We start from the raw sequence: 26,774 nt of genomic DNA on the forward strand, positions 1-26,774 counted from the left end.
CTACAAGCATAGCTACCTCTTGACCAAAACTGTGTTTCACTCGCTGAAAGGAATATCAGTATACCTGCACGAGACGGACTTAACTATATATGCTTAAACAAGCTTGGACTTACAGCAAACTGTGTAATTCCCCTTTAAACAAGTACAAGACGTTGTTTAAAGTAGAGAGAAGAGTTTACATGAGTAAAATTTGCAAATGCCAAAACATATTTGCATTTTACTAAATGTAATATCAAGTTTTTGAAAATCTGAAAGTATAAGCGTCACATTTTAACTCTGTACGTAACTAGTTTGAAATGAGCAGACCGTCATCATGAACTGTTTGAATTGCTGTGGTGTGCATTGGTTCCCATGACAACGACTTGTCACAGGAAGTGCTAACTCATCACCTTGTGATGCCATGGTGTAAACAAACCAGGCTAGGTGGCTAAGCTAACCCCACCTAGCAACCCTTCCGCTCAGGCTAAGCTAACTAATAGCTTCTACAGTTAGCGGTTTGCATCATTTATGTGAAGCCTTTAACTACAGCTTGTGTGTGTGCAGTGTGAACTGATCTAAACCCATTCTGCTGTTTTAGTCACTTCTTTAAATCTTTTTATTGATTTTAATTATAATAGCAGTCAGCTATTAATTTTTACCAGTATTATTTCTTTCATCTTTGTGATTTACTTACATCTTCCTTTTTTCTTGTGTGGTTTAATTTCCCAATATAACCACAAGCAACTAGACATACTTTCCTTCTTGATTTTGTTAATTTACAACAGTTGTTTCAATTTTATGAGCCAGTTACAAAAGTAATCTGAACGATTGCTATGGCATAATTTTGAGCACCACTAATGAACACAATCCAATGGGAAGCTCTCCTCCTCCTCTCCCTTTCTCTCTTCCATTCGTTCAGAGGTCGAGCCCGTTGTGAGCCATCAGTACGTTCTGATAAATAATTTGACATTAAGAACCATCTTAAGTCATTTATTAAACCTAGCTTTATACACCTGGCTGCTCACTGTGCCTTTAGCCCTAAATTCTGTTTGATCGTGCAGTAGTCTCTTGCCCTTACTCTCACCACAAGCGTGCCTAAATGTTGCAGATGCTCAGCCTAACTGCCCAGATGGCAGACCGAAAGGACTGGCTAGGTGTGGTGAGGAACACCCTCCTAACCAGGGCTGCTGATCCCTTACAGCATCAGAGCCAAAAGCAACTGGACAAAGATGGAAGAGAAGTAAAGGCAGATGACTCAAACCAGGGGTATGATCACGATGATCTGACTGAAGTCAACTTCTTCCTGGCCCACAACCTCACTGGTTTGAAACAGGAGGTGAACACCCTCCAACTCCAGATCACAGAGACTCACAAGGAGCTAATGCATGCTAAAAGCCACATAGACCAGCTAGAGATGGAGGCTCAGGACAGACCCTGACAGAATAGAGGCACAGAAGAAAATCCACAAAACCTCAAAGGCTCTGACAACGAGAGCAGCTGGAAAAGGCAGCCAGAGAGGATTTGGTAAAAGAACTCTGTCACAAATAGTCACTGTTAAAAATAGCAAATTCTGAACTCTAGGACAAAGATGACAGGATCAGGACCTGTGAACGTCCTCTGGATGTGTCCAGACCTGGGACTGAAGCTCTGACCCAGCAGCTGGACAACACCAAAGATGAACTTGACATGGCCCAAAGAGAACTGAGACTCTCTTGCCTGCAGCAGAAGAACCTCCCCCAGCCAAGCACAGAGGTACAGAGAGGGGAGCCAAAGCCTTCTGCTTGACACCTCATCAGCCAATTTCCTGAAATCCTCTAAAGCTACAGAAGGAGAAGGATTAATTCAGACAGACCCAGGCACCAGACCTACCACAGGGAGAAGCCATGGATGGAAACATCCTCTTCCTGCAGACACCGCATGATCTCCAACAGCAGGTAGCACAAGGGTGACTGGACATGCCTGCATCGAACCTGTAGGAGCTTCTAACGCTAGTAAGAAGCCCCATGAACAGTACTTACTTGAGAAGTACTCAGAAGCACAAGCTTCTGACCACTCACACAAGACAACTCAGACCTGCTCAAGTCAGCGCCGCCACCAGAGCAGAGGGACACAGCAAACTTCAGACTCCTTTGGACTGAGAGCAGAGGTAACAAATGCTTCTGTCATCAACCCTAGGTCAGTCTGAAACACTCTTCACACTACAAATCCCATAAACTCTTCCTGCAACCACCTGCTTCATGGGTGTCCGAATGACAGGTGACACTGTCATGGCACCTGCAACCTCGACACCTGCTGAGCAAGCTCAAAGCCCTGAACCTTGCCACCAGCAAACGTCTCGCCCACACTAACTGACTTTAGGGTGACAGGTGACACACCGTCAAGGCACTGGATGCGTTGATTCCTGCAGCACCAGCTCAGAGAACTTAGCTTGCCCACGGTCTGCATCAACGACCACCACTCCAGGAGACACATACAACCAGGGCCCATCACAGCCTTCCAACCTTGTGTGTCAGTGATGTGTCTGATCTTTCTGCACCTTCAATGTCACTCACTGTTGCCATAAGAGAGACAACAACGAGCGAAAGGGGGGGAATTATGTAATGACTGAGGCAAATCAGACACAATTATTGGTTAGTTAACCAATAGTTTTAAGCTCACTCTGGAGTCTGTCCCCATCCCCCGGGAAGTTTTCAGTTACAAGTTTATTGCGCTGAGGAATGTGGTTGCCGCATGGAGAACAGAGTAGAGACACAGAAAATCTGCATCTTCCCTGCATTTTCCACACAGAACACAGACTCTATGGCATTAATGTATAGACAGACTGTGCTATAAATGATTCCTTCTCAGGAAATGGTATCCATTATTACTGATGTTGTATTGTACTCATTGTATTTACATGTTTGATGATTGTTAAATGTTATGACCTGCACGGTAACTTCAATCATGCCATGTTTAGTGTCTATACGTTCGTAGCGGGAAGATTTAAATGTTTGTGTATGCGGTACATCCATACCTGTGCAACACATCAGTATTAAAAGAATATTTAATAGTTCTGATTCAAGAACTCAGCTTGTTAATCTTTCTGGGTTGTAAAAGCCCTGACAGGAGGGGTGTTGCCACCCAGAATTACAACATCTTCATTGGTCCGGTCAACAACTGAGAGGTGTGACTTTGACCAGAGGTTAAAAACCAGCGAACAGTGCCACTCCCTCTCTTCTTTCTTCCTTGCTTCTGGACCGAACAAATCTCCTTGCGGCCGGCCTCTCTAGGCCCGGCCGCAAGGCTGGTAGGCCCCTGGCCTACAACACCCAGCCATGTGCTCATCACCCAACAGACTGGCAACAACTTCAGATGATAACTTCAAGAGTTATCCTCAACCTGCAGATCCGACGCTCTTCAGCCTAAAGGCATCTTGCAAGTATCGTACATTTTAATGCTAAACAGCGATTTAGTATTGATTTGTAAAGACTTTACCTTTGCTATTGCTAAAAGAAACTGATGAGTCCTTTCCAGATTGCCTTTGACATTTCATGTAGCTCTAGTAACAGCATCTCTTCCGGTTCAACACTATCATTACTCATTCTGACTTGCGTGTGTGTGTGTGTGTGACCCTTTATGTATGTTATGTTATGTGTTTGTTAGTTTAGTTATGTGTTTGTGAGTTAGTTAATAAAGATTGTGCACAATACACGTTTGATTCTGACTCCGTCTGCTAATGAATTGCCTCTTAAGTGATAGATCCGGACTACGTGAGTAGTACAGTACAATAAGAAATATTATTTTTCCATAACTTGGAAATTGACATTTCTTAGAATTAATAAACAATCAACACTGAGCGTTCACTGGACGAACAGGTTAACTGATTGTAATGTTAATTTTAATGTAGCTACGTCCAGTTAATCTGATTAACGGATTTGCATATTCATAATTAATCATAATTAATCATCATAATGAGTTATGAATAATTATTAATATTTCCCCTTTGAGTTAATTTTCGCTACACTGCACTACTGACTACATCAACTTCTGTATAGATGCTGTTGTTCCAGTTAGAACTGTACACTGCTATGCTAAAAACAAGCCCTGGATTATGAGTAACATTGAGGGTCTTCTGAACCAGAAGAAGAGGGCCTTTAGAGACAGTGACTAGCAGAGTCCAGATCAGGGAAGCAATGGAGCAGTACAAGAGGAATCTGGAGCAGAAATTGCAGAACAACAGCATGAAGGAGGTGTGGGACAGGATGAAAATAATAATCGGATGCAGCTCAAAGCGGTGCAACACCATTGAAGGAGATGTGGAGAGAGCAAACCAGCTGAACAGCTTCTTTAACAGGTTTGACCACCCAAACTCATTCACATCTCATAACGCTGCCCCCCCCCCCCTTCTTCTGCTCTTTCTGTCCCCCCAGGTACCAACCTCAGCACAGAGGAGAATTATCCCCCTCCCATGATCACAGCAGCCCAGGTGTGCAGAGAGCTGAGGAGGCTTTGTCCCAGCAAAGCAGCGGGTCCAGATGGAGTATCTCCAAGAATGCTGAAGGCCTGCGCATTAGAGATGGGAAACCCTCTACAGCACATCTTCAACATGAGCCTGGAATAGGAGAGGGTCCCTCATACCCCCTTTCCACCAGCACGAACCGGGTGCTAGTTCAGAGCTAGTGCTAGTGCCAGTTCAGAGTTGGTTAAACTGATGAGCCTTCTAAGAACCGGTTTGCCTTTCCACGGGCTCATATTTCACAGCAAAGCTAGCGCTGCAGCGCCAAACACAAATACACCAGGGTCGTTTGAGATACATCGGCTTCCCGCAGATCCGCGGCACCCGCCGAATCGGTCCGCGCTGCTCCGAAGCATCTCGAACAAGCCTTCTATCAACAATCGCGTATGTTTCACTACTGTTGATAGTCATGGCTTTGCGAACCTACATCGGCATCCAAACACGGCTCGCCGTAATTTGTATATAGACGGATATTACAATTGAGCTGCTATTAGCTCGATTAGCTGCTGTTTCAAAAATGGCGGTCACAAGTTTCTTGTTGGTCACGGTAACCCCGCCCCTAGCCCCAGATGCAAGCGGTTCTTACTTCTAGCCCAGCAATGTTTTGGTGCTACTTACGAACCACTTTTCCTGGTTCGGAGCTGGTGCTTTGTGTGTCGAAAGACAAAGAACTGATTTGAAACTAGGCTCTGGCTCCGAACCAGCACTCAAACTGCCTTGGTGGAAAAGGGGTATCAGATATGGAAAACATCCTGTATCATCCCACTTCTAAAGAAACCACACCCTGGAGGACTGAATGGCTTCAGGCCAGTCGCTCGAAGTCACATGTAATGAAGACCATAGAGCGGGTGCTGCTACACCACATGAGGCCACAGGTCCACCATGCCCTTGACCCTCTGCAGTTTGCATATCAGGAGAAGGTGGGAGTGGAAGACGGTATTGTCAACATGATACATCGATCCCTCACCCATCTGGACAGGGGCAGCGGGGCTGTGAGAATTACATTCTTGGATTTCTCCAGTGCCTTCAACACCATCCAACTGCTGCTCCTCAGAGACAAACTGACAAAGATGGGAGTGGGCTCACATCTGGTGGCGTGGATTATGGACTACCTGACAGACGTCAGTACGTGCGACTAGGGGACTGCAGGTCTGACACGGTGGTGAGCAGCACGGGAGCGCCACAAGGGACTGTGCTCTCTCTGGTCCTCTTCACCCTGTACGCCTCAGACTTCCAATATAACTCTGAGTCCTGCCACGTGCAGAAGTTCGCATATATATATATATATATATATATATATATATATATATATAGTGCCAAAAGTATTGGGACACCCCTCCAATTCATTGAATTTAGGTGTTCCAATCACTTCCATGGCCACAGGTGTATAAAATCAAGCACCTAGGCATGCAGACAGATTCTACAAACATTTGTGAAAGAATGGGTCGCTCAGTGAATTCAAGCGAGGTATCATGATAGGTTGCCACCTGTGTAATAAGTCCATTTGTGACATTTCCTCATCACTAAATATTCCACAGTCAACAGTTAGTGGTATCACAACAAAGTGGAAGCAACTGGGAACAACAGCAACTCAGCCACAAAGTGGTAGGCCACTTAAAATCACAGAGCGGGGTCAGCACATGCTGAGGCGCACAGTGTGCAGAAGTCGCCAACTTTCTGAAGAGTCAATAGCTACAGACCTCCAAACTTCATGTGGCCTTCAGATTAGCTCAAGAACAGTGCATAAAGAGCTTCATGGAATGGGTTTCCATGGCCGAGCAGCTGCATCCAAGCCTTACATCACCAAGTGCAATGCAGAACGTCTGATGCAGTGGTATACGTGTTCTCTGGAGTGACGAATTATCCTTCTCTGTCTGGCAATCCAATGGACGAGTCTGGGTTTGGCGGTTGCCAGGAGAATGGTAATTGCCTGACTGCATTGTGCCAAGTGTAAAGTTTGGTGGAGGGGGGATTATGGTGTGGGGTTGTTTTTTAGGGAATGGGCTTGGCCCCTTAGTTCCAGTGAAAGGAACTCTTAATGCTTCAGCATACCAAAACATTTTGGACAATTTCATGCTCCCAACTTTGTGGGAACAGTTTGGGGATGGCCTCTTCCTGTTCCAACATGACGTGACGAATTATCCTTCTCTGTCTGGCAATCCGATGGACGAGTTAATGTGTAAAAAATTCTATGTTGAATCGCATAAAATATTTCTTTCTAAAGCTACTTTTTGTAACGTCTCTTTCATGCTTTACACAATAATGACTGCAAATTATCTTTTGGGAGTAATTTCCCAGCCAAAATTGATGTGCTAAACTCATACTTAGGGACCGTTCACACAGAACGCATTTTTCTATTCCAATGCTCAACTTTTCCATTGTTTTTCTATGTAAACATGCGCTAGATCAGTGGTTCTCAACCTTTTTTGGGCCAACACCCCCCTGTCCATTATCCAGGTCCTTTACCGCCCCCCAAACACCATTAGCCTACATCATGAATCCATTTTCCAAACCGTGTTTTTGTCTTATCCTGAATCACTATGACACACCTATAATAAGAGTTTATATTTTATATTTTTATTGGGACTATTAGACTGGTTCGAGTCAGCACCGCTGCAGAGTACAGTACAAGACGCCTGCAATTTTGATTATTTACCGCTAGAGCTCCAAAAGTTATGGACTGGATTAAAAAGCATGTCACTGAAAGCCAAATAACAGATTTGATTTGACTGAACAGTGGCAGGCATCCGGGACAAGCTGGAACCGGAACCTCCGAAATCTGATCCGGCACCTCATTTGGGGGATCCCCCTCTCATATAACACCAAAAGTGGTCCATGCCAGGTTTTGTGTTTTCCAACACATAAGCAACATATAAAGCAGTGGCTGTCAAACTTTTTTTTAAAGAACTTTTTTTTTTTTTTTTTTTTCAAGTCAAGCATAAGAATACTAAAATGTATAATATACATATACAGAACAAGAATAAAAACTTGTAAGTAGCTATAAACAAGCCCAAACGAATTAATTTGAAGCGAAACTGAAAGTAAAAACCGGTGTTCTCAAGCAGCCTCTCGTTCATATTAGCAATGTATTTGGATGCTGAACTTTTATTTATTGTGTCAAATAGGATTTGTACTTCACTCCCGTTTCAATATCAACGAAAAAAATCATCCTCTTCAAATGAGCAAAAATGTGTTTGGCAGGACCAGTTTCAGCGGTGGTCACGCTGAACAGCACAGATAGGATACTACGGAGTATGTATGAGCAGTGTAATTTTTTTATATGTTTGGCTGACGGTATTTTATTTTGATAATGAACAGGCTGCGATGTCAAGTTTGCAATGAATGTGTTGAGTGCGCACGCGAGTCGCCGGTGCGATCACTTCAACTGGTTTCCTAGAAACAACTTAAATACTCCGTAATTTACAGATATGAGTAAGACATTATTCGATACTGCGAAGTTTACTTTTATACACTCACACTAAAAACAGAACATGCTTTTGCAAAATAAAGAATACAGGATGCGCTTTTTGCCATCTCGTACCCCTTTTCCACCAAGGCAGTTTGAGTGCTGGTTCGGAGCCAGAGCCTAGTTTCAAATCAGTTCTTTGTCTTTCGACACACGGTTTCCTTTCCTTGAACTTGTTTGTGGAGCGCCGCGCCTCACAAAAATGAATCAAACTCAGCAGTATAGGCTACTATTGGGCACAGGTTTGTCTTTCGCTTTGTTAATCAGTTAAGTCAAATATAAAGAATAGGCTACATATAAATTATATAATTACATTAATTATAGACATATAAACTTCGATGACTATGTTTTCTGAAACTTAAGCGTGCAAGTCGCTTTGCATTATGAAGAGAACTTGTGACTACAGAGAGAGCTATTTGTGTTGTTGGATATCGTTTTATTGAAATGCTGTGAGGAGACGCAGAAGAACTGAGGGCTGTTTCATAAAACAAGATTAGAAAACAAGCCAGGCTTATTTTACTTAGTCAGACTTGTTGTCAGTGAATTCTGTTTCATAAAACAAACTTAAATTAGTTCAAACTCAGTTACTCTGGCAACTTATGCTGGGAAACTAGCCTGGGGTGCGTTTCCCGAAAGCATCGTTGGTGAACTATGGTCGTAAGTCCCATTGAACTCTATTGGTAACGACGGAACTTACGACCATAGTTCGCTTTGGGAAACGCACCCCTGGTCTGGAGCAGGCTAACTGTCAGGCTATAACACTGACCAATAGGAACGCAATGATATTACAACTGACTCTCTCACATACAATTATTTGACTTTATTAACACACACACACATATATATATAATACACACATTTACTAAATTGTGCTAAATAAAAATATATATTGGTGTAAGTTTAAGACATTTTTTTTATTTAAAGGTAAGCATGATGAGAAACAAAACATTTGAAGAGAAGTAATTTCTTAAAAATTAAGTGTTATATAGCCCACTGAATCATTCTCAGACTTAATACTGACAACAATGGAAGCACTTGGGAGAGAACTGTCAGGAGACTTATTTCTTAGCACAGAAGAATACAAGAGGATTACCAAATCATTGTTTTAAGTGTGAAAATATAGCAAAAGTAACACAGAAATTCAAAATCAATAAACCTGTGACAAGGCCCCTGAAACAATCAGGCCTTCATTTGTAAGCTTTCATTAAGTGATGAGTGATTTTTTGCTAGAGAAAGAGCAGGAGAAATACCAAGTGAGTGTTTCAGAGCCAGCAAAAGCTATGAAAAGAGTGACAGAGTAAGATGCAGCCTGCTGAAGTGGCATGCATGGATGTTGTCCACACTGGAACTACCCACTGTAGTCAAAGCACAATAAAGTCAGCTAGCCTTTTCCAAGGCCCATATTTAATCTATACTCTGGTCTCATATATATATATATATATGGAATTCAGGTTGATTAGGACACTTTTTGCTATTGAAATGACTGGGAAAATGTGTCCTAATCAACCTGAATTATATATATATATATATATATATATATATATATATATATATATATATATATATATATATATATATATAGGTTTTCCTTTCTTACTGGCTAAATGTTTTGTGCCCAATATTTAATTAGATTGTTTTAAAATATATGAATACATTTCTCTCTGGTTTTGTTTGGCAGTAGTACTCTTTATGGTTATTAGAAGAGCAGAAATTAAAATCACAAAATTAAAAATTAAAATAAATATGCACAGACTAAATTTTAATTGGTAAGATGAATCTAAACTCAGTAATTGTCCCAAAGTATATTGATTTACCCCATTACAATAGTCCATTTACAGTTACCATCATAAAAATACACTTAGGCTACTTGTAGGTTTTAAAGTGTACATAAGGCACATTTAATGTCCAACATCAAATATTTTAGCGAAATGTAGCCTATATTTTAGAATTATTGCGCTTCTATTGCATTCCGTCTGTTTAGCGCGCATGCGCGCAGCAGCGCTCGTTCAATGTGAAGTTTAGCCTCAAAATGGAAATATTTGCATTACTTTCTAACATTTACAGATGGAGAATAAACTTGTGCAAAGTAAGTTATGCACTAAGGAAAACACCATGTCTCAAACGTATAAAATAGCACAAAACGTATGCCGTTTCCTATGGTGGATCGATTTGATCCATGATCGACCTCTAGGGCTGCTTAAGAAAAGCGTACACGCGAAATTATCTTGACTAGGTGAACCTGGATCGAATTAGCGGGACTGCGTGAACTTCAATTACCTTTTATGAAACCGTTTTAGCCCAAATTCATTTGTTAGGTTAATTCAAGTCGGGTTTTGGAGTTTAATCCTCGCTTTTCTTAGCATCTTTTATGAAACAGCCCTCTGATGAAATACTGGTTAAACATGCCCATACACTGGCAGTTTCCACATGAACGCGCTCGCGCACAAAATAACTACGAGTTTAAACATCTGATTTCTATGTTGAGGGCTGTTTGTCAGACTTTGTTGGGCCTAATACATCAGGGCTCTCAAGTCTCACACACGCATTTCATCCCGTTCACACGCCACACTTTGTATTTCTCACGCAGAGAAATCTCCAGGATAACCATAGACTGTAAAAAAATATGGACGTAGCGTCTGTGACGTCACCCATAGAGTTCTGAACAGCAGTTTTGAACAGTGCCCAAGGAAGTCGACCGGAAGTTGAAGTCGGCCGCGTGCTGCCATCTTGTAGCAGAACTTCACTTGCGTTAGCATCCCATTGACTCCCATTCATTTTGGCGTCACTTTGACAGTGAATAACTTTACATCTGAGGCGTTTAAAGACTCCATTTGTCCATTATTTATTTCCAAAGATACACTACAATGTATAAAGGGTTCCATTACCTTCTATGTTACATTATGGCCCCGTAGAAACGTTTTTTGTAAAAATAAGCTAACGATTGCGTCATAACCACTCGACTCTCTGTCGCACAGTAGAGAAATTACCGTACAGACAGGAGGAGAAGCTCGCAGGCAATAGTATGCATTAACTTAATATGGTGTACTGGCGTTACATTTTAAAATACTATACAAACTAATTAATCAGAATACTTACTCCTGCTCACTCACGCCAAAGAACTCCCCGCTCAAGCTCGCCGTCTCTGCAAGATTAACGATGGCAGTTTGCACGCACAGCTACTAGAAGATTTACATCTGTCAGACAGGTTGCGGACGTCATCAAGCTTAGTTTGAGTCTGCGCGTCAGAAACGGAAGTGCTAAAAATCGCTAAAAATGGGCTTCACTTGACTCAATTGAGTTCCAATGGGGTCGCTGTGTCCATTTCTTTTACTGTCTATGGTTTTGAAGCGAAAATGAGGCCGCGGCCGTCTTAGCTGCGCGTCACCGCACGTCACTCCCGGATAACTGAAAATGGGCAAAGAGGCGGGGAGGTGGTTTGAGCTGAAATGACTGGTTGCTGAAACCACGCCCGCCTAGCTCGACGTGACCATGTTAGCAGCAAAGGAGCTATCTATGTATCTTAGATACGATCTAAAATATTAATGAAGATAAGTTTAATCATCAGAACGTTCTAAAGGTTTACTGTCAACCTACGGTGTTTTTTAAGATATAGATCCTCCAACACCAGTAGTGTTGGTTGTGCAAATAACAACATGGAAAATCAAATGGGACTTCATACCTTTTTAATAGAGATCGCGAGATGAATCCAATCCGTGGCACTTGGGTAAAATATGAGTGTCCATTGCAAAACAAAAAAACATGTCACATTTCTTCTGAATGATCTGCTCTCTGTCATCGTTCTTCAAGAAAGGATGCAATCTGAGCAGCCTTTATGTTGTAAAACTGTATACGATCGTATCTAACAAACAAATGAGCCCGTGTCCAAAGTATATATTTTTTCAAAATAGTGCAGCAGTTTTAGTTATAATATCCAAGCAGTGCTGTCGGATTTTGATATCCTCCCGCCATTGTCATTGTAGTAAATCTCACAACCAAAACTTTCAGCCAATGCCACGATCCAACAACGTGTGTTCTGTGTCTCTTCCCCATGCATGCACATCTACACAGACACACATCAGTCTCGCATATTATGCAGCAAGCCATATTTTATAATTGTATAAAATAATCGAGCACAAATACGGCTGAGATGCCAAATTCAGCGGCAGCTGAGGTGACATGACGGCTCACAGACAGCAGCGCAATCTACCTGTCACTCAAGTGACCACGCCCTTAATTATGCAGAACTTTAAGGCTTAATATAATTTAAACGGATAAGTTATAAAAAATTCACCCCCCTCAGAGTTGTCATGAAGGGCAAAAATAGCAGTATAGACCAAAACCACAATTTGAACCAACTTGTAAACATGTTTTTTTCTGCTATGAACTTGGCCAATTTAACATGGGACTCTATGAGATTATGCTCTCTTTTGGAGCCTGTCCCTAGCGGCCAGTCGATGAATCGCAGTTTAAGTTACTTCCGTATTGGCTTCACGAGAGAAAGGGGGAGGTTGCCGCTTGAGGATAACGCACAACAAGTTGCGCCAATATTAGAGGAATCAAGCGAGTTCCCCATAGAGTTCAGAAGGCCCTGCCACGCACCAGTTAATCTAATAAAAAAAATATAGCTACCGAACAGCCAATCAGAAAATAGAATTGCTGTATCCGGGTAAGATTTAGATATTCCCGCCACAACAACGTTTACGTTCTGATTCCAACGACACATTCTGTGATTCAGGGGCTCGTTCACTGATTCAGATGCTCGCTGAAGTAGTTAGCTACAGAAGAGGACATCGATCAGTCACATTGATTCACATCTGACTACAGACTGATCGTGATCGACGTGGGACCATATCCTATGAGTATAGTAGGCCTAAATCATCTCATCAAATTGCTGGGGAATATTTGTGCGCTGGCAGGCAGCTGGTAGGTTAGTTAACAGTTTGACCAGAGTACGTGAACTAGCCTAGCTAGTAGGGATGGGCATTTTTCCAAAATATTGTATTTGAATATTTGGGCTAATAAAAAAAACTAATATTTGTGTATTTAAATTACATTATTTTGAGAAAATGAGAGACGTTTTTAAAAAAAAAATTATTCAAGTTGTCGTCACCATTTCTGAACAAACTTATGATTAGGTAATATACACAACAAGCTTACGTTTTATCTTCAGGGGCCTGTACCATGATGGTTGATGAACAAACTCAGGGTTATAGGATTAGTTTCGAGTTGACAAAACCAAACCACTCCAATCTGGCTTTGTTGGTACCATGATGCTGATCATCAACTTTCTCTGTCAACTCAGGCTTTGATCCTGAGTTTGTGGAGCGCGTGCACATGAATCCGTGACATCACTGACAAACAGACAATCACATGCCTTGCAACAGAAATAAACTGTGATTCACTTCTCGCGAGAGAGCCAGCGCGATTCAAAACTCTTTTTCTGAAAATGAAGAATTTAAACACATTTACACTAATGGAAAATACTTGTCTGTGAAAGAGGACAAATAAAAGAAATTATCTTTCTCTATCAGTGCAAGTGAAAGTTGTGAAGTTAGTTTATATAGTTGATAATATATAGCGATAGAGACTCAAACATACAAGGTCACGTAGTCATATTTAAAGTTTATTTACAGCTTATTTATATTACATATGATCTATATATATTAATTTTCTTTGAAACTAAATGCTAAATAAAAACTGTTAAACTAAACTTGCATGTAATGGATTAATAAAAAATATAGATCATTCATAATATCATTATAAATCATATATAAATCATAAAATAATTCTAAGTAATTATCATTAAAACCAGACAATTTCATCATTAAATATTTGTTTTTACTATATAATGACCTTTAATTTGGAGGAAGAGAAACTGGGGGAGTGACTTTATTGCGTCGGGTGTGTCAGTGTCACTTTGCTCACATCTGATTGGTCCAATTTCAGTTTGATCTCTGACCAGAACCAGAGCCATAGAGAGAGAGAGTTGCGACAACTCCATAGACTCCAGTGGAACGGTTTTTTACAGCAATGGCGGCTCGTGGAGCCTCTCAATAGTTCCCGGAAGTAGCAGCCGCGCCGTAGAGTTACAGCAGAACAGACCGTTTGTGATGTACTTTTAAAAGGTAAGCCGTTTAAATTATAAGATTTTATAGTATCAGTACATCTGAATCAAATTAACTTGTGTATTAAAGCATGCTAGCTGATATTGCTCACTAAATTAAATAGTTCCAGGGGATAGTAGATTAGATAATAGATTAAAACAATGTATTCATCGTTGTGTAATTAGAGAAAAAGGATTCTAAACGGGGTTAAATATAACTTTGGGGCTTGTGGTGGGTGAAAGTGGTAAAATGAGAATATCCTTATTCCATATTAAATGTACAACCCAGGTGAAAAAATACTAGTGTTTTTGAACCATACTATAGTAAATTGTAGTATACTATATTATAGTATTTACAACACGTTGTTAATGAATGCTACAGCATACTGCAATATAGTGAACTGATAAACTGTAATAAATACTGTAGTATACTTTAGTTTTTTACTGCAGTACTGTTTTACTGTAGTTTTTTATTGTAGTATAATATACCCTAAAGTTGTAGAAAACTTAGTACAGTATTGGGTAACTTAATTTGTTTATTACTATAGTTGTTCTATTATCACAGCAACTATAGAATTACCACAACAAATTAATTCAAGTACTTTACTATAGTATGGTTCAAAAACACTATGGTATTTACTATAAATTACTATAGTATTTTTTTCACCTGGTAATAAAGAAAAAAAATCCTTATTTTAGAATTTATATTCGAGAATGTATTGTGATTCTGTTGTCTGTCTATTATGTGTCTATTTTTGGATTGATGGGGAGAGGGAAGTTTATAAGTGAGATTAAAAAAACAATGCTTAAAAGCAGCAAAAAAAATAAATATTATATATATATATATATATATATATATATATATATATATATATATATATTACACTAGGCTAAATGGGAAATCATACTAAATACCAAAACTGTATATTATATACTACTACTGTATTTAATTTCTCACATTTTGTTTCCTTTTATCTTGCTTTCAATACAAGCATAAAGGGGATTCAGATCCTGAAGACTCCATGCAATGATGCTGTCACCGCCAGTCTCTGCTCCTTGGATTTTGCAAGCTTTTCCTTGCTCCTTATTTTTAATAAACCTTTAATAAACATAAAAGTTCCCAGTGTTGGTTTTTGTGAAAAAAGGCAGATACACCTATATATGATTAACACACAACTTGGCGCACAATCTTTAGTTCTATTTAGATTGCTCCTGCTGACTAGAACATAACTTTCTCCTTTCCGTGTCAGTGGGGAAACCATGCATTCATACTGCTTTCTCTGAGTGACTGGATCATCCTCATGCAACACTGCAAACCATAGCGGGGAGACTACAAGAACATGTAGGAAAGGACAGACGAAATGCTTGACATGCAGTTTATTATAAATGTATAAATCCATTGCACTAAATCAGTGCAAAAGTCAATGTGTGTATAATGTTTTATTTTAGAATTGAATATATTGTGTATGAATATATAATAAGTGAATGGGGTGCATAAGAATTGTTAACATTAAGATTAATTAAATTTCACTTAATTAAATTTTACATTTCACTTGTTTGCAATGGGTTTTTTAAGACAACCTGTCACCTGCAGGTCTCCTGTCCCTGTAAAACCATAGTGAACATGACTTGATTGACCTTAACTAACATACAAGTTTAAAAACATAAAAATACTTCAAAACAACTGCAACGCGATCTTTAAACAAGGTAATGTTAGCCAGAAATATGTTAACAAGGCAGGCAACGCATGACAACACTAATCCTCAAATATTAGCAGGTTTTTATCTTTTAAAAACAACATTGCTGTAACTACAAACACATGCTACATTCACATGTCGGTGTATTACATAAATATTGTAAACCGATGCATTTATTGACTACAAATTACCAAAAATCACGGTTCTGTCTCTCTAACCCTATCTTTTTGAATTGCCGCCGAAGCACTTCCTGGAACTATCTGAAGGCTACACGAATCACGTGACGATCAAGCGTTTTGAACTGCCGTTGTCGCAACTCTGTCTCTGCTCTGACCAGAACATAACCTGCCCTGAAGCATGTTAGCCGTGGAGCGCAAGTTACCATGGCGATAAACACCGCTAAAAGTCAAGTTACTTTCATGGTACCTAAAACCCAGGATTGGCGCAAACTAATCTGAAACTTACCTGGCTAGCCAGCTAATCCAGCTTCATGGTACAGGCCCCAGTTTAAAACATAAAATTTAAAACAAAAGCATTATAAGCTCAAGCAGCGAGCGGGAAAAAACACTAGTAAAGCAGAGCGCGCCAGTTATCGTGCAGAACGTAACTAACTGATAGACAACAGTGTGTTTGAGTAGACAATACAATTTCACAATTGCTTACTAATCCCGTTGGTGTACCTCAAGGTTCCATATTAGGTCCTTTGCTATTCAGTTTGTATATTAATGACTTGCCTGATGTTTGTTCACCTAAACTGCCAAATGTATGCTGATGATACATATATATTTGCATGCTAAAAGTAAGAAGCAAGCTGCAGAAGAATTATCAGCAGAAATGGATAAAATTACTAAATGGTTAAACAACTCTTGTTTACATCTTAATGTTAGTAAAACTGTATGTATGTTTTTTTTCGAAGTCTGCAAATAGAGATCCGGACCCTGATGTTACAGTAGCAGGTAGAAGGTTATCAGTGGTTCATGAGTATAAATATTTATGTATAGTACTTGATTCACAACTCACATTTCAAAAACAAGTTAAAAAAGTTGGAAATAGAATTACATTTAATTTGGTGAATTTTAGACATATTAGGAATAATTTAACCACTGAGGCTTCAAAGTTATTAATGCTATGATTTTATCACACATGAATTACTGTTTGACCAGTTGGACACAGACAAGTGGGATTACTCTGCAATCATTAGAAAGACTCTATAAGCAGGCTTTGAAAATATTGGACAAAAGGTCTAATTCATATCACCATTGTAAAATTTTAAGTAAATTTGGGTTTTTAAGTTGGGAAAATATGATTAAATTTGCAGATATCCTACTTGTGTATAAAATTTGGTATGGCCCCACCTACACTTAATGAATTTATTAAACAACATTTTAACTCATCTACTAGAGCCACTACTAGAGGGGACTGTATAATACCTCATAGAGGAAGTGCTTTTGGGCAGTCAGTATTTTCTTATAGAGCAGTACATACTTGGAATACTATACCCATAGAACTAAGAAATATTACATCTCTTGCTTCTTTCTCTAAAATGATAAAAGGGTGGTTATTGGATAATCAAATATGTCTTCATAAATAGTGGTTTCTTGTTTACTTTTGGTTTTGTATGTACTTTTTTATTTTGTTTGTGTGTTTACCATCAACCTGCCAGGGACTGCAGATGAAAATTAGCCAGAATGGCTAAATCTGGCACATTTACATAAGAGACTTGTTTCTTGTGTTAATTAATGTGCAATTAAAATTTTTTTACGAATGTGTCATTTTTCATATCAGACCCCCGTCCCACCCCAAACCCCCGTCGCTGCCGCCGCCGCCTCCGCCGAAATCTCACTCTGAACTCAGTTCAAAACTTGAGAGCCCTAATACATAATGCCATGGTGTTTTACGCACAAATGGTCACTACACACCATGAGTATGCCAATGGTTTCCATCACCTTAACGCGCATTTGAACTAACGCAAAACTCAAGATAATCTGCGTCTGCCTATTGAATTTCTTTGATAATTCTGGACAGTAAAAATGACCATAGGCTGCTATACGGTCATTTCAGCGCTAATGTGTGCACTTAGGATTTATTACGCATTTAGGTGAGTATTGCAAGAAGCTGCTTACATTAATCTTACTTTGGAAAAAAATAAATAAATGCAATCATGATTTTTCATAACAAATTATGTTATAATTATAGGCTTAAATACCTTGGTATCAGCTTAATGTTATAATCCATGGTATAATTAATTCAATTCAAATTTATTTGGTTTGTCATGATTAATTTGTGTCCATAATAAGTAAAATAAAAAATAAAAAAAAATCTTCTAATAAATAAATACATATGAACAATTATTAAATTATTAATGTATTATTAATTATTTTTAACTAGCCTATCTTGAAATTATCCAAGCAGCGTTTTGCGCTCAGATGTGACGGCGAAATGACCTAAATGTGATTACAGAATATATTTAAATTAATTATCCATCAAATTGTCATTTTCTCCTTACAGTCTTGCGAGTTAACAATAATGCCTAGTAAATTACTTTGTGAACAAAGAAAACTTTTTGGCATTAGGCATTAAAAATGTAAAAGTTTTACCTTACAAATAGAATTTAGTTTCATTCATTTTAAAATTCGTCACCGGAGTGAATGGGAACATGATTTATTGAAAATATTTGAAAATACAAGTGGTTCTTAAGTCAGTAGGCTACTTTTTTAATGGCTTGTCAACTTTCCATTCCTCCGTTGCGTGGTTCTAGTCAGCGCTGGATTCAAGCCACCACCGGATTGTTGTCAGCGCGAAACACATTTTTGTGCACTTGAATTCATGTCAGCGCTTGAGCGCTGGTCTATGACTGGAAAAATAATCGTTGCAAAAGAAACGATACATAGCCTAGCTTATATGTTGCGTTAAACTGGCAGATTTTAGAATGTTGTAGGCAATTCTTTTGCAAGTAATTACACGTTTAATCTTGTCTTGCCTGGATCTTTAGCGTAAACTCGTGAACGCCCCCCAAGAACACCTGAACGCCCCCCTTTTAAAAATCTTGCTTCCAACGCCCTCCGTTGTTCTCTGAACGCCCCCGTTGAGAAACACTACGCTAGATGGACGTGTATGACCATTACGCTCGTGTGTTACGTGTTTTGCAGTGCCTAGTTAAAAGATTTCAACTTTTCCTCGAAGCGCCGCTCAGTTTCATAACTGTGGACCAATCAGATGACCCTGGAGGTAAGCATTGTGAGATTTTGTGAGATTTTGTTTACAGTAGCAATTTGGCATGGCAAATGTTTTATTTAAAGGCTACAAGGCTGAGGCGCTCAGAGTGGCTGTGTCTGGATAGCCAGTGCAGTTATTTTCTTTTTTTTATCATGTCAAAAATAGTATCTATCTATTCTGCTGTTTGCCTATTTCTATTATTTCCATTATTGCGCTTTTTTTAAACCATTCCTGAGTGCTGCATCTCACATTTTTAGGTGTAAAGACGCTTTCTTTGTGAACGAGCCTTTGGCCTCCAACTCAAACACTGGCAAAATCTAACAATTTATTAGCCAATGGCTAACGACAGACATTTAGTCGCCTCACATGAAAATGTAGTCGCTTATGCGAGTGCATATGCATTGCAGAGGGTTGTGTGTTTTTGCCATTTTTATTATTTTTTAAATGTATATACAGTTTGTATTAAGTTTTAGTTTGACTATTATTTTAACGAGAAATATGTGAATGTGTTTTTTTTTTTTTATGTATTTTGTTTCAGTTAAATAAATAAATAACTCAGTTTATGTTATTTCAAGTAATGAAAAGGTTTTTATGGTTTTAGTTTTAGTTAACAATAATAACCCAGACACTTACCTTCAGCATTCAGCATTTTCCTGTCTTTGTAAAGGTTGGTGAGGAAGAGACTGTTGACTAGTGTAGATTTCCCTAAACCTGACTCCCCTGGAAGGATCAAAAGAAGGTTTTATAGGACATCAAATATAACTTTTACTTTGGCTATCTGTCTTTGACATCCGATGATCTCACCTGCCACCATAAGAGTAAAGGCAAACCCCTTTTTCACAGATTTTCTGTGCACTTGGTTAGGCAGCGTTGCAAAGCCAACATACTCCTTATCTTGATCCTAAAAAAAAAGAAAAATCTCAGACAGTGATTTGATTTCAAAATAAGTGAACCTGGATTTTTAAAATCAAGTTCGAAGCAAGCAATATAATTGCCTGAATCAACATTACACCACATACAGAGCATTAACATTACCTCAGTGGAGTCATAGGGGTCAAATCTGCCCCAAGGACTTTTCGGGCGAGAGGGGCTCAGGGGAGAATCCAGAGAGCTCATGGAGCTGAGCTGGCCACGGTGGGGTAACTCCGGCTCAGAGCCCAGGAGACTTCTGCTCACTGGTCGTGTGAAAGTGGGCGTCCCTGGGGTGTGAGGGTGGGTGCTGCCGTCGGGCTCCCTGTCCATCATGGGTGTCTCATGTCCAGGGAAAGTGTGACCGGCTCTAGGGGGCAGGTCTCTCATGGTATAGGCCAGTTCAGCATCCTCACAGTCTTCTATGGCTAAACTAGACAACTGCAGATGCAGGACACAAATTACTTTATAGTTTTAGTTTAGATAAACTTTAAATAATCTGTTTGGACCTAATGGTGCATTCCATTCATCCTTGGAAGATTCCTAGTTATCAGTAGGAACTTTTAACTGGAATGCCCACTCAAGTCGGTGGTGCGACAGGGAAACTCAGGGGACGCACAACAACCCGACTTCAGAATCCAGCATGGATGCTCAGCACATAATCCATAGTAAAAGTGTAGTAATATATTGTTTATTAGCACTTCAGTCTCAATAAACTCAGTGGTGCACATACTATCCAGCCTTTATTTGTGGACATGATATTTCGGCATACTGTGCAAAGTACCACTTTTTTCTGTGTTTGTATATCAAAAGAGCAAGCACAACAAAGGTTTTCTGACCATGATAACCTGCATTTAAAAATAGTACTGTATCTTCAGTTTTAGAAGTGCAATCTATTTTGATATTCATGTCATTAAATATGAAATCTAAGATTAAATTTGGAAAATATTCCATTGAATGTTTAAAATATACAGACAAATATGTCATTATTCTAATATTTTCATAATGAATTGTGATTGAGCTTCTTTCTTGCATGTCTTTTCACACTGAATTGTGATTGGTATTATGTTATTGTAGCCTATTTAATTGTATGATGAATTGTGATTGGCCGTTTCTTCTTTTCATCTAATTAGTAGGGGTGTAACAATATATTGCGTCACAATATAAATTGCAATACAAAAACGCAACAATATGTATCGTGGATAGTGACAATCTGTATTGAGTATAGTTCAGTGACATAGTCAGTGACAGAGTGCAAGAATATTCGTCTAAAATAATTCTGTATTTTCAGTTTCAGAATCATGAATATTTTTATTCTGGTGTCACCATTGTCCTGTGCATTTGGTTACCAGCACCAAGTCCAAGCCTTTTCATTTCCACCCCCAATGTGATACCAAATGTAGCATTTTAATTAACAGTACTTAACTTTTACCATGTCTTGGAGTATTACAAAAATATTGTATCATGAGGTCAGTATTGTGATATGTATCGGATCGTATCGTTACACCCCTACTAATTAACCATCTATATCCACACCAATGTCAAATGGATAAATGACAAAAAAAAAAACAACTCAAAAGCATTTGTGTGAGAAGCAGACTGATAAACTTATTTGGTGCTATTTATTTTATCATTTTTAATTATTTATTTATTTGGTCATTTTAGAGGTTGACAGATCCAGTCCCCATTTACTTTCATAATAATGAAGTGTATTGGAAGCATTATAAGAGAAAATCATAAGTGGCCTTTAATCATTCATAACATTGTTTTATCATATGTTCACCCCAAAAATCAGTTCTCTCACCTTCATGTCCTCATGTTGTTCTAAACCTATTCATGAAACACAAAAAAGTAGGGATGCACCGATCCGATATTCAGATCGGTATCGGCGCCGATACTGCCATTTTTGCCGGATCGGGTATCGGCCGGACGGGACCGATCCAAAATCCGATATTGTGCGTGTACTATTCTGTTGTTGTTAAGCTCTACAAAAGGCACAAACACATTAAAAAGCACCATAAAGTTTCTGTGCACTATATTCCAAGTGTTCTGAAGCCATTCCATAGTTTAATTTGAGGTACAGATGAATATTTTAGTTGTTAAATTAAAGTTCACGTAAAGGCCTCCCTCCGCTGCGGCTGTCAGTCACTCTCCATTCAGCATTCAGACTGCGTGTCGCGTTCAGTTACGACAGTCAACACAATGAAACTCTCTCCAAGATGAATCAATGTTTCTATTATTATACTTAATCAAGATACCGGTAATACAATACGCATCAATATTTCTTCACTTTGTGCTTTGAACTTTTCACTGCGGAGCGCTGCCGCTGCGCGCTGATTCCATGGTGCTTCAAGCACATCATTCTGCACACGGGATACGCATAAAAGTGCTTTGTGCCGCTCATGGGAGCCGTTCATATTATAATATTTTTGCGCAATGAAAGATTGTTTAATAGCATTTTTTTTTGTTCTGTCCTATCTATCATATGTTGCTGCATCATTTTAATTTTTATATTTTAATTATAAGACATTTAATAGCTTCTGATTTCGTCCACATTTTCATATGTATTCACAAACGTATAAGATAAACAAATAGGCATAGGCTATGCAATTATTTATATTATGAAAAGAAAGTATTATGAAAAGCTAAAGTCTGCGTCACTTTTCAGTTTTCATCTTACATCTCATCTCAACACTTTTTGAGGATCGTGAGTGAACGTGATCATCTCTTCTTCTTTACTACTTTACAGAAGGAAATAAACATGAATGAAAATCAAAAAATATGATGAAAGTTGCAGTAGCTTACCGAAATCTGTATCACGTCAGTTCAATCAGTGTTGTAAACAATGTCACGTAGGAAAAGCCATTCATTGACCATAAACTTAGTCAGCAACAACAAAAATAAAAACTATTTAAAACAAAACAGATTTGAAACTTTATGTAAGCATAAGTATTATAATATAATATATAATAAAATGGACAAACTGGGTGTGTGTAATCAAAGGCATCGTTTTCATTTTATTCTGGAGACTGAACTCGCGCTCTGCTGCCACACTGGAGCACACTCACCACCTACTGGACAGGGGTGGGAATTACAGTTAAGTTACATCAGCCTCAGTAATCTGTCAAAATGACGGACAGGCTGCAGATTTTTTCCATCACTGCTAAAAAAAATTCCATCAATGACGGAAAATTCTCGGTTAACCCGACCTTTGAGATTATATATTATATACACGCCACACTACCGCCGGTGACACTCCACAACCGCGGTGGCGCGGTTGTCATGCCGACCGTCACAGCCCTAAGTGAGGCATACAGTTTATTAGGTAATTTAGCGCTTTTCTTATTACTTGAAGATCGGATCGGTATCGGCCGATACTGAATCCCAGGTATCGGGATCGGTATCGGAAGTGAAAAAGGCGGATCGGTGCATCCCTACAAAAAAGAATGTACCGGCTTTTTAATTCCATAGGGGAAAAAAAGTGAATGTGGGCTGGGGCTGTCAAGATCCAATTTTCTCCAATTTTACTGTAAAATTATATTTAATTAAATGTTAGATTAGATATTTTTACTGTTTTCGCCCGTATGTAGTAAGGGAACTTACTGTTAACCAACTAACAGGTTTTAACTGTACTTTTACAGTTAAAATTAGAACCATTTTTACAGTGTATGCTCAACAGGTTTGAACGTCACACATTAACACAGCTTTAACACAGCTTCAACACAGGAAGTCGCTCAGACTCTAATGCAAACAACGTGACCTGCATCCAGCCTGTCACTGTTCATTAGTCCAGACACATTAATACCTCACTAATGCTCTGATCTCCTCCAGTGTGGTTCTAGAGAAGTGGGGGTCGAGACTGCAGGCACAGTTTGATTGTTTTGTTACAACTCTAATTACATTTCAATCATAAATGAGTAGTTGAATTGTTATGCATTCATACCTCAGGATCTGGAGTCAATGAAAGTGTGTAAACAGAGAGAAAGAGACCATATTAAAGTTTCCAAAATAATGTAAAATCGGTCAGATGCATTTTTGACCTATATTTGCAAATCCATAATTTAGAAAATATATCGTGTTTATAAAAACCCTTACCGCGTTGTCTGTACATCGCATTCACGAACCGGTTGGTGGTCGACGACAGGTGCTCCATTTTACCAGACAGAGTTTACATCCACTTGTCAGTGCTGTTGATGTTTACCTAAGTAAAACTTCCTCAATGTGGAGTTTATCTGTGGAGATTAGTCCAGAAAAATCTCCGCAATTAAGTTAACGCAACTTTCCTGACACCAAATGTTCAGAGAAAAGCAAAGGTACAGCACACACAAACCAGCACAGCCAACTGTTTAAAGCTATCAGTGAGAGCTGTGCGTCGCGTTCACTTGCAGTATACTGGGAGCGTTTTAGTTGCGTCGCGCTTGATTGGTCGACTAGGTGCCGACGCCAGTGAAGATGCGTTGGTTCGCGTCATAGTGTTTGCTTGTCAGTATAATATAATAAATATAATGCGTTTAAAATACCAATTAAAAACGGAAACAATTGGACTAAGTAGTAAATAATAAATGCGTAGCATACTCTGAACTAATTGCTATAACCATGAAAAGACAAGTTTTCTTACAGTAGCCAAATGCAAAAATAGTAAATGTACCGCAGTTTAAAGGGAATAGCCTTTCTGGCTAACTGAGTATCTTTTTTTTTTATTTCAAATTGTCCTACTAGGTTCTGTTTAAGGCTATAGCCTACTGTAAAAACTATGTAACATAGGCTATAAAAAAAGAATGTATAGCCTACAGTAACTCAATTAGCTGCAAGTTAAACATGTTACATTTAATAACATGACAATTTCATTTGACTATAAAATATGTATGAATTAGTCTACCATACACTGTAGGTTAATTTAGAGTGAAATAATAAAATTAACAAGACAATACATGTGCTTTCCACTGATAGTTGTTTTTTGACTTAAGATCATTTAAAGTTAAAAGCAGTAAAAAAGATGCAGATTATATTTTTGTTACATTGGTTATAAATTGAGTTTTGTTTTTTTAGGCTGTTAATCAATTCATTAACCACAGATATTCAACAATTTTCACACATCTCAAAGCAATTGAAAGAGCTCATATATTTGACAGGGTAATTGCTCTGTTTTTATTATTAAAAATGTACAATATTAATTTTCAAATTAATGTAATTGTCTGGTAAATTGTCAGCCCTATTACATTAGCAGGTGAATTACTGCTTAAATAATAATAAAAAAATGTTTTATTAAAATAAAACAGTCATTCTATATGATATAATTTAGTCAAAACTCCTTCTCCCACAGCATTTTTTTTTTTTTTTTTTAAATTAAAGATCTCTCTTCCATCTTGTAGTTTTAGTGAGACACATATTGTCCTCTTCTGTTATCCAGCTGGCAAATCCTTACACATTCTCCTATTGGTGAAAATAAAAAATAAAAGATATTAACAAGCTCATAAATTCTCTCAGTGATAAGGGATAAATAAGTTGTAAGTCTTAGTGTTTTTTTGTTTTGTTTTTAATTTACCAAGCACGGGTTCTTGCACAAGCAGTTTATTCGATAGTTCTCATACAATACATGGTGAGTCGTATGTTTCAGGTCCTGCATGTGTGTGCGGATCAACATGTTCCTCAGATGAACAAAATCACTGTGAGATGGATTCTCAACTGTTGGAGAGAAAAATGGCGATGTTTATAAGAGCTGTTACATACAGTACACCCACCATAAACAACCTCTCTGCTATGTTCCAAGATTTTTGAACATAAAAAAATTGGTCTCTTCCTCTTTGTTTGGGAAAGAGCAGTGTAATCCTTTACAATTTCTCCTGTGTTTCACAGAAGGAAGTCATACACATTGGAAACAACATGATAATGACAGACACAATGACATAATTTCAAGATCTATTCTTGTTATCTTAAATGTTACCTCAAGCATAATGACATGACATCATGACATCTCATGGTGTGAGTAAACATACCCTCTACAATACCCCATGGATAGACACGGGCTCGAACTCTTCTGCTGTCTCTCTCTACTAATGTATTACTCCCGATAACAGCAAAGGGTATACTTCTCTATGAGAGGACATGGAAACATTGTAGAGCTGTCAGTCACCAAAAGGGTAATAAAAAATAACAAAAAGCCAACAAGCTGAACCCTTATTAAAAACATACCTTTAATTATACTGAATGTCAAATTTTAAAAGCAAATTTTTAAATTGCTTTGCAGATAATGTAATATTAATGAAATAAATAAATCTACACTTTCATTACGCACACTTTTAAAAAGTGCACTTTGTAATCAATGTCAAATAAAAAGTTTAAATCATTAAATTTTAATAATCTTTTGTTTTACTTTAAAGATGTACACGTTAATTTACACATTAATGTACACATATTAATCTAGAGTGTGTTGCCTAACATATTAAAAGGTACATTTAAAGTACTTGATTATAATTTTAACTGTATTACAGTTACATTTATACGGTATTACATTTAAAGATAATATATTATAAATGTAGTAAATTGCAACTTCATCATTACAAATGTGTAATTAAAAATATATATTTAAATACATGACATACAAGTTTCAATAGAAATTATGTAACGCCTGGATGGATCCGTTCAGAGTCAATAAACTTTGGAGTTTTCAGAACGCTTTTAACCTGGTGAACTTTGTTTATAAATCACTAAATCGGCGCCGGACGGCTGTGACTTTCGGCAGGTTTGTGGGCCTGCGACGGCAAACAGAAAAGTCCAACTTCCTCACTTTGGTGACTTCAAAAGGAGCAACCCCCCCCCCCCCCCCCCCCCCCACCCCCCCCCCCAGAGACTGACCAGATCCACATTCCAACACCCCACACACACAGGGACACACAAAAACACACACAC

At 38.5% G+C, this 26,774-nt stretch overlaps 1 protein-coding gene and 1 long non-coding RNA gene across 6 annotated transcripts in view; one reads left to right on the plus strand and one right to left on the minus strand.

Annotated features, from left to right (window-relative positions):
* septin4a (septin 4a) overlaps positions 1-26,774 on the minus strand; it is a 67,052-nt gene that overhangs the window by 17,808 nt on the left and 22,470 nt on the right. For 2 of the 5 annotated variants that reach the window (XM_048167166.1, XM_048167165.1), the window contains exons 11-13: positions 19,992-20,306; positions 19,761-19,857; positions 19,590-19,676 (exon numbers count right to left, since the gene is read on the minus strand). In XM_048167166.1, coding sequence (XP_048023123.1) covers positions 19,590-19,676; positions 19,761-19,857; positions 19,992-20,306 — 499 coding nt within the window. Of the gene's footprint in view, positions 1-19,589; positions 19,677-19,760; positions 19,858-19,991; positions 20,307-22,670; positions 22,854-23,808; positions 23,817-23,960; positions 24,322-26,774 lie in introns of those variants that run through there. The other 3 variants (XM_048167167.1, XM_048167168.1, XM_048167169.1) reach the window with 3 other exon arrangements.
* Positions 13,822-15,159, plus strand: LOC125253260. Its single transcript, XR_007181397.1, has 2 exons — positions 13,822-14,065; positions 15,036-15,159. It is a non-coding gene; the product is annotated as an uncharacterized LOC125253260 (long non-coding RNA).

Source organism: Megalobrama amblycephala, linkage group LG18, assembly GCF_018812025.1.
Source record: "Megalobrama amblycephala isolate DHTTF-2021 linkage group LG18, ASM1881202v1, whole genome shotgun sequence".
Classification (NCBI taxonomy): Eukaryota; Metazoa; Chordata; class Actinopteri; order Cypriniformes; family Xenocyprididae; genus Megalobrama; species Megalobrama amblycephala.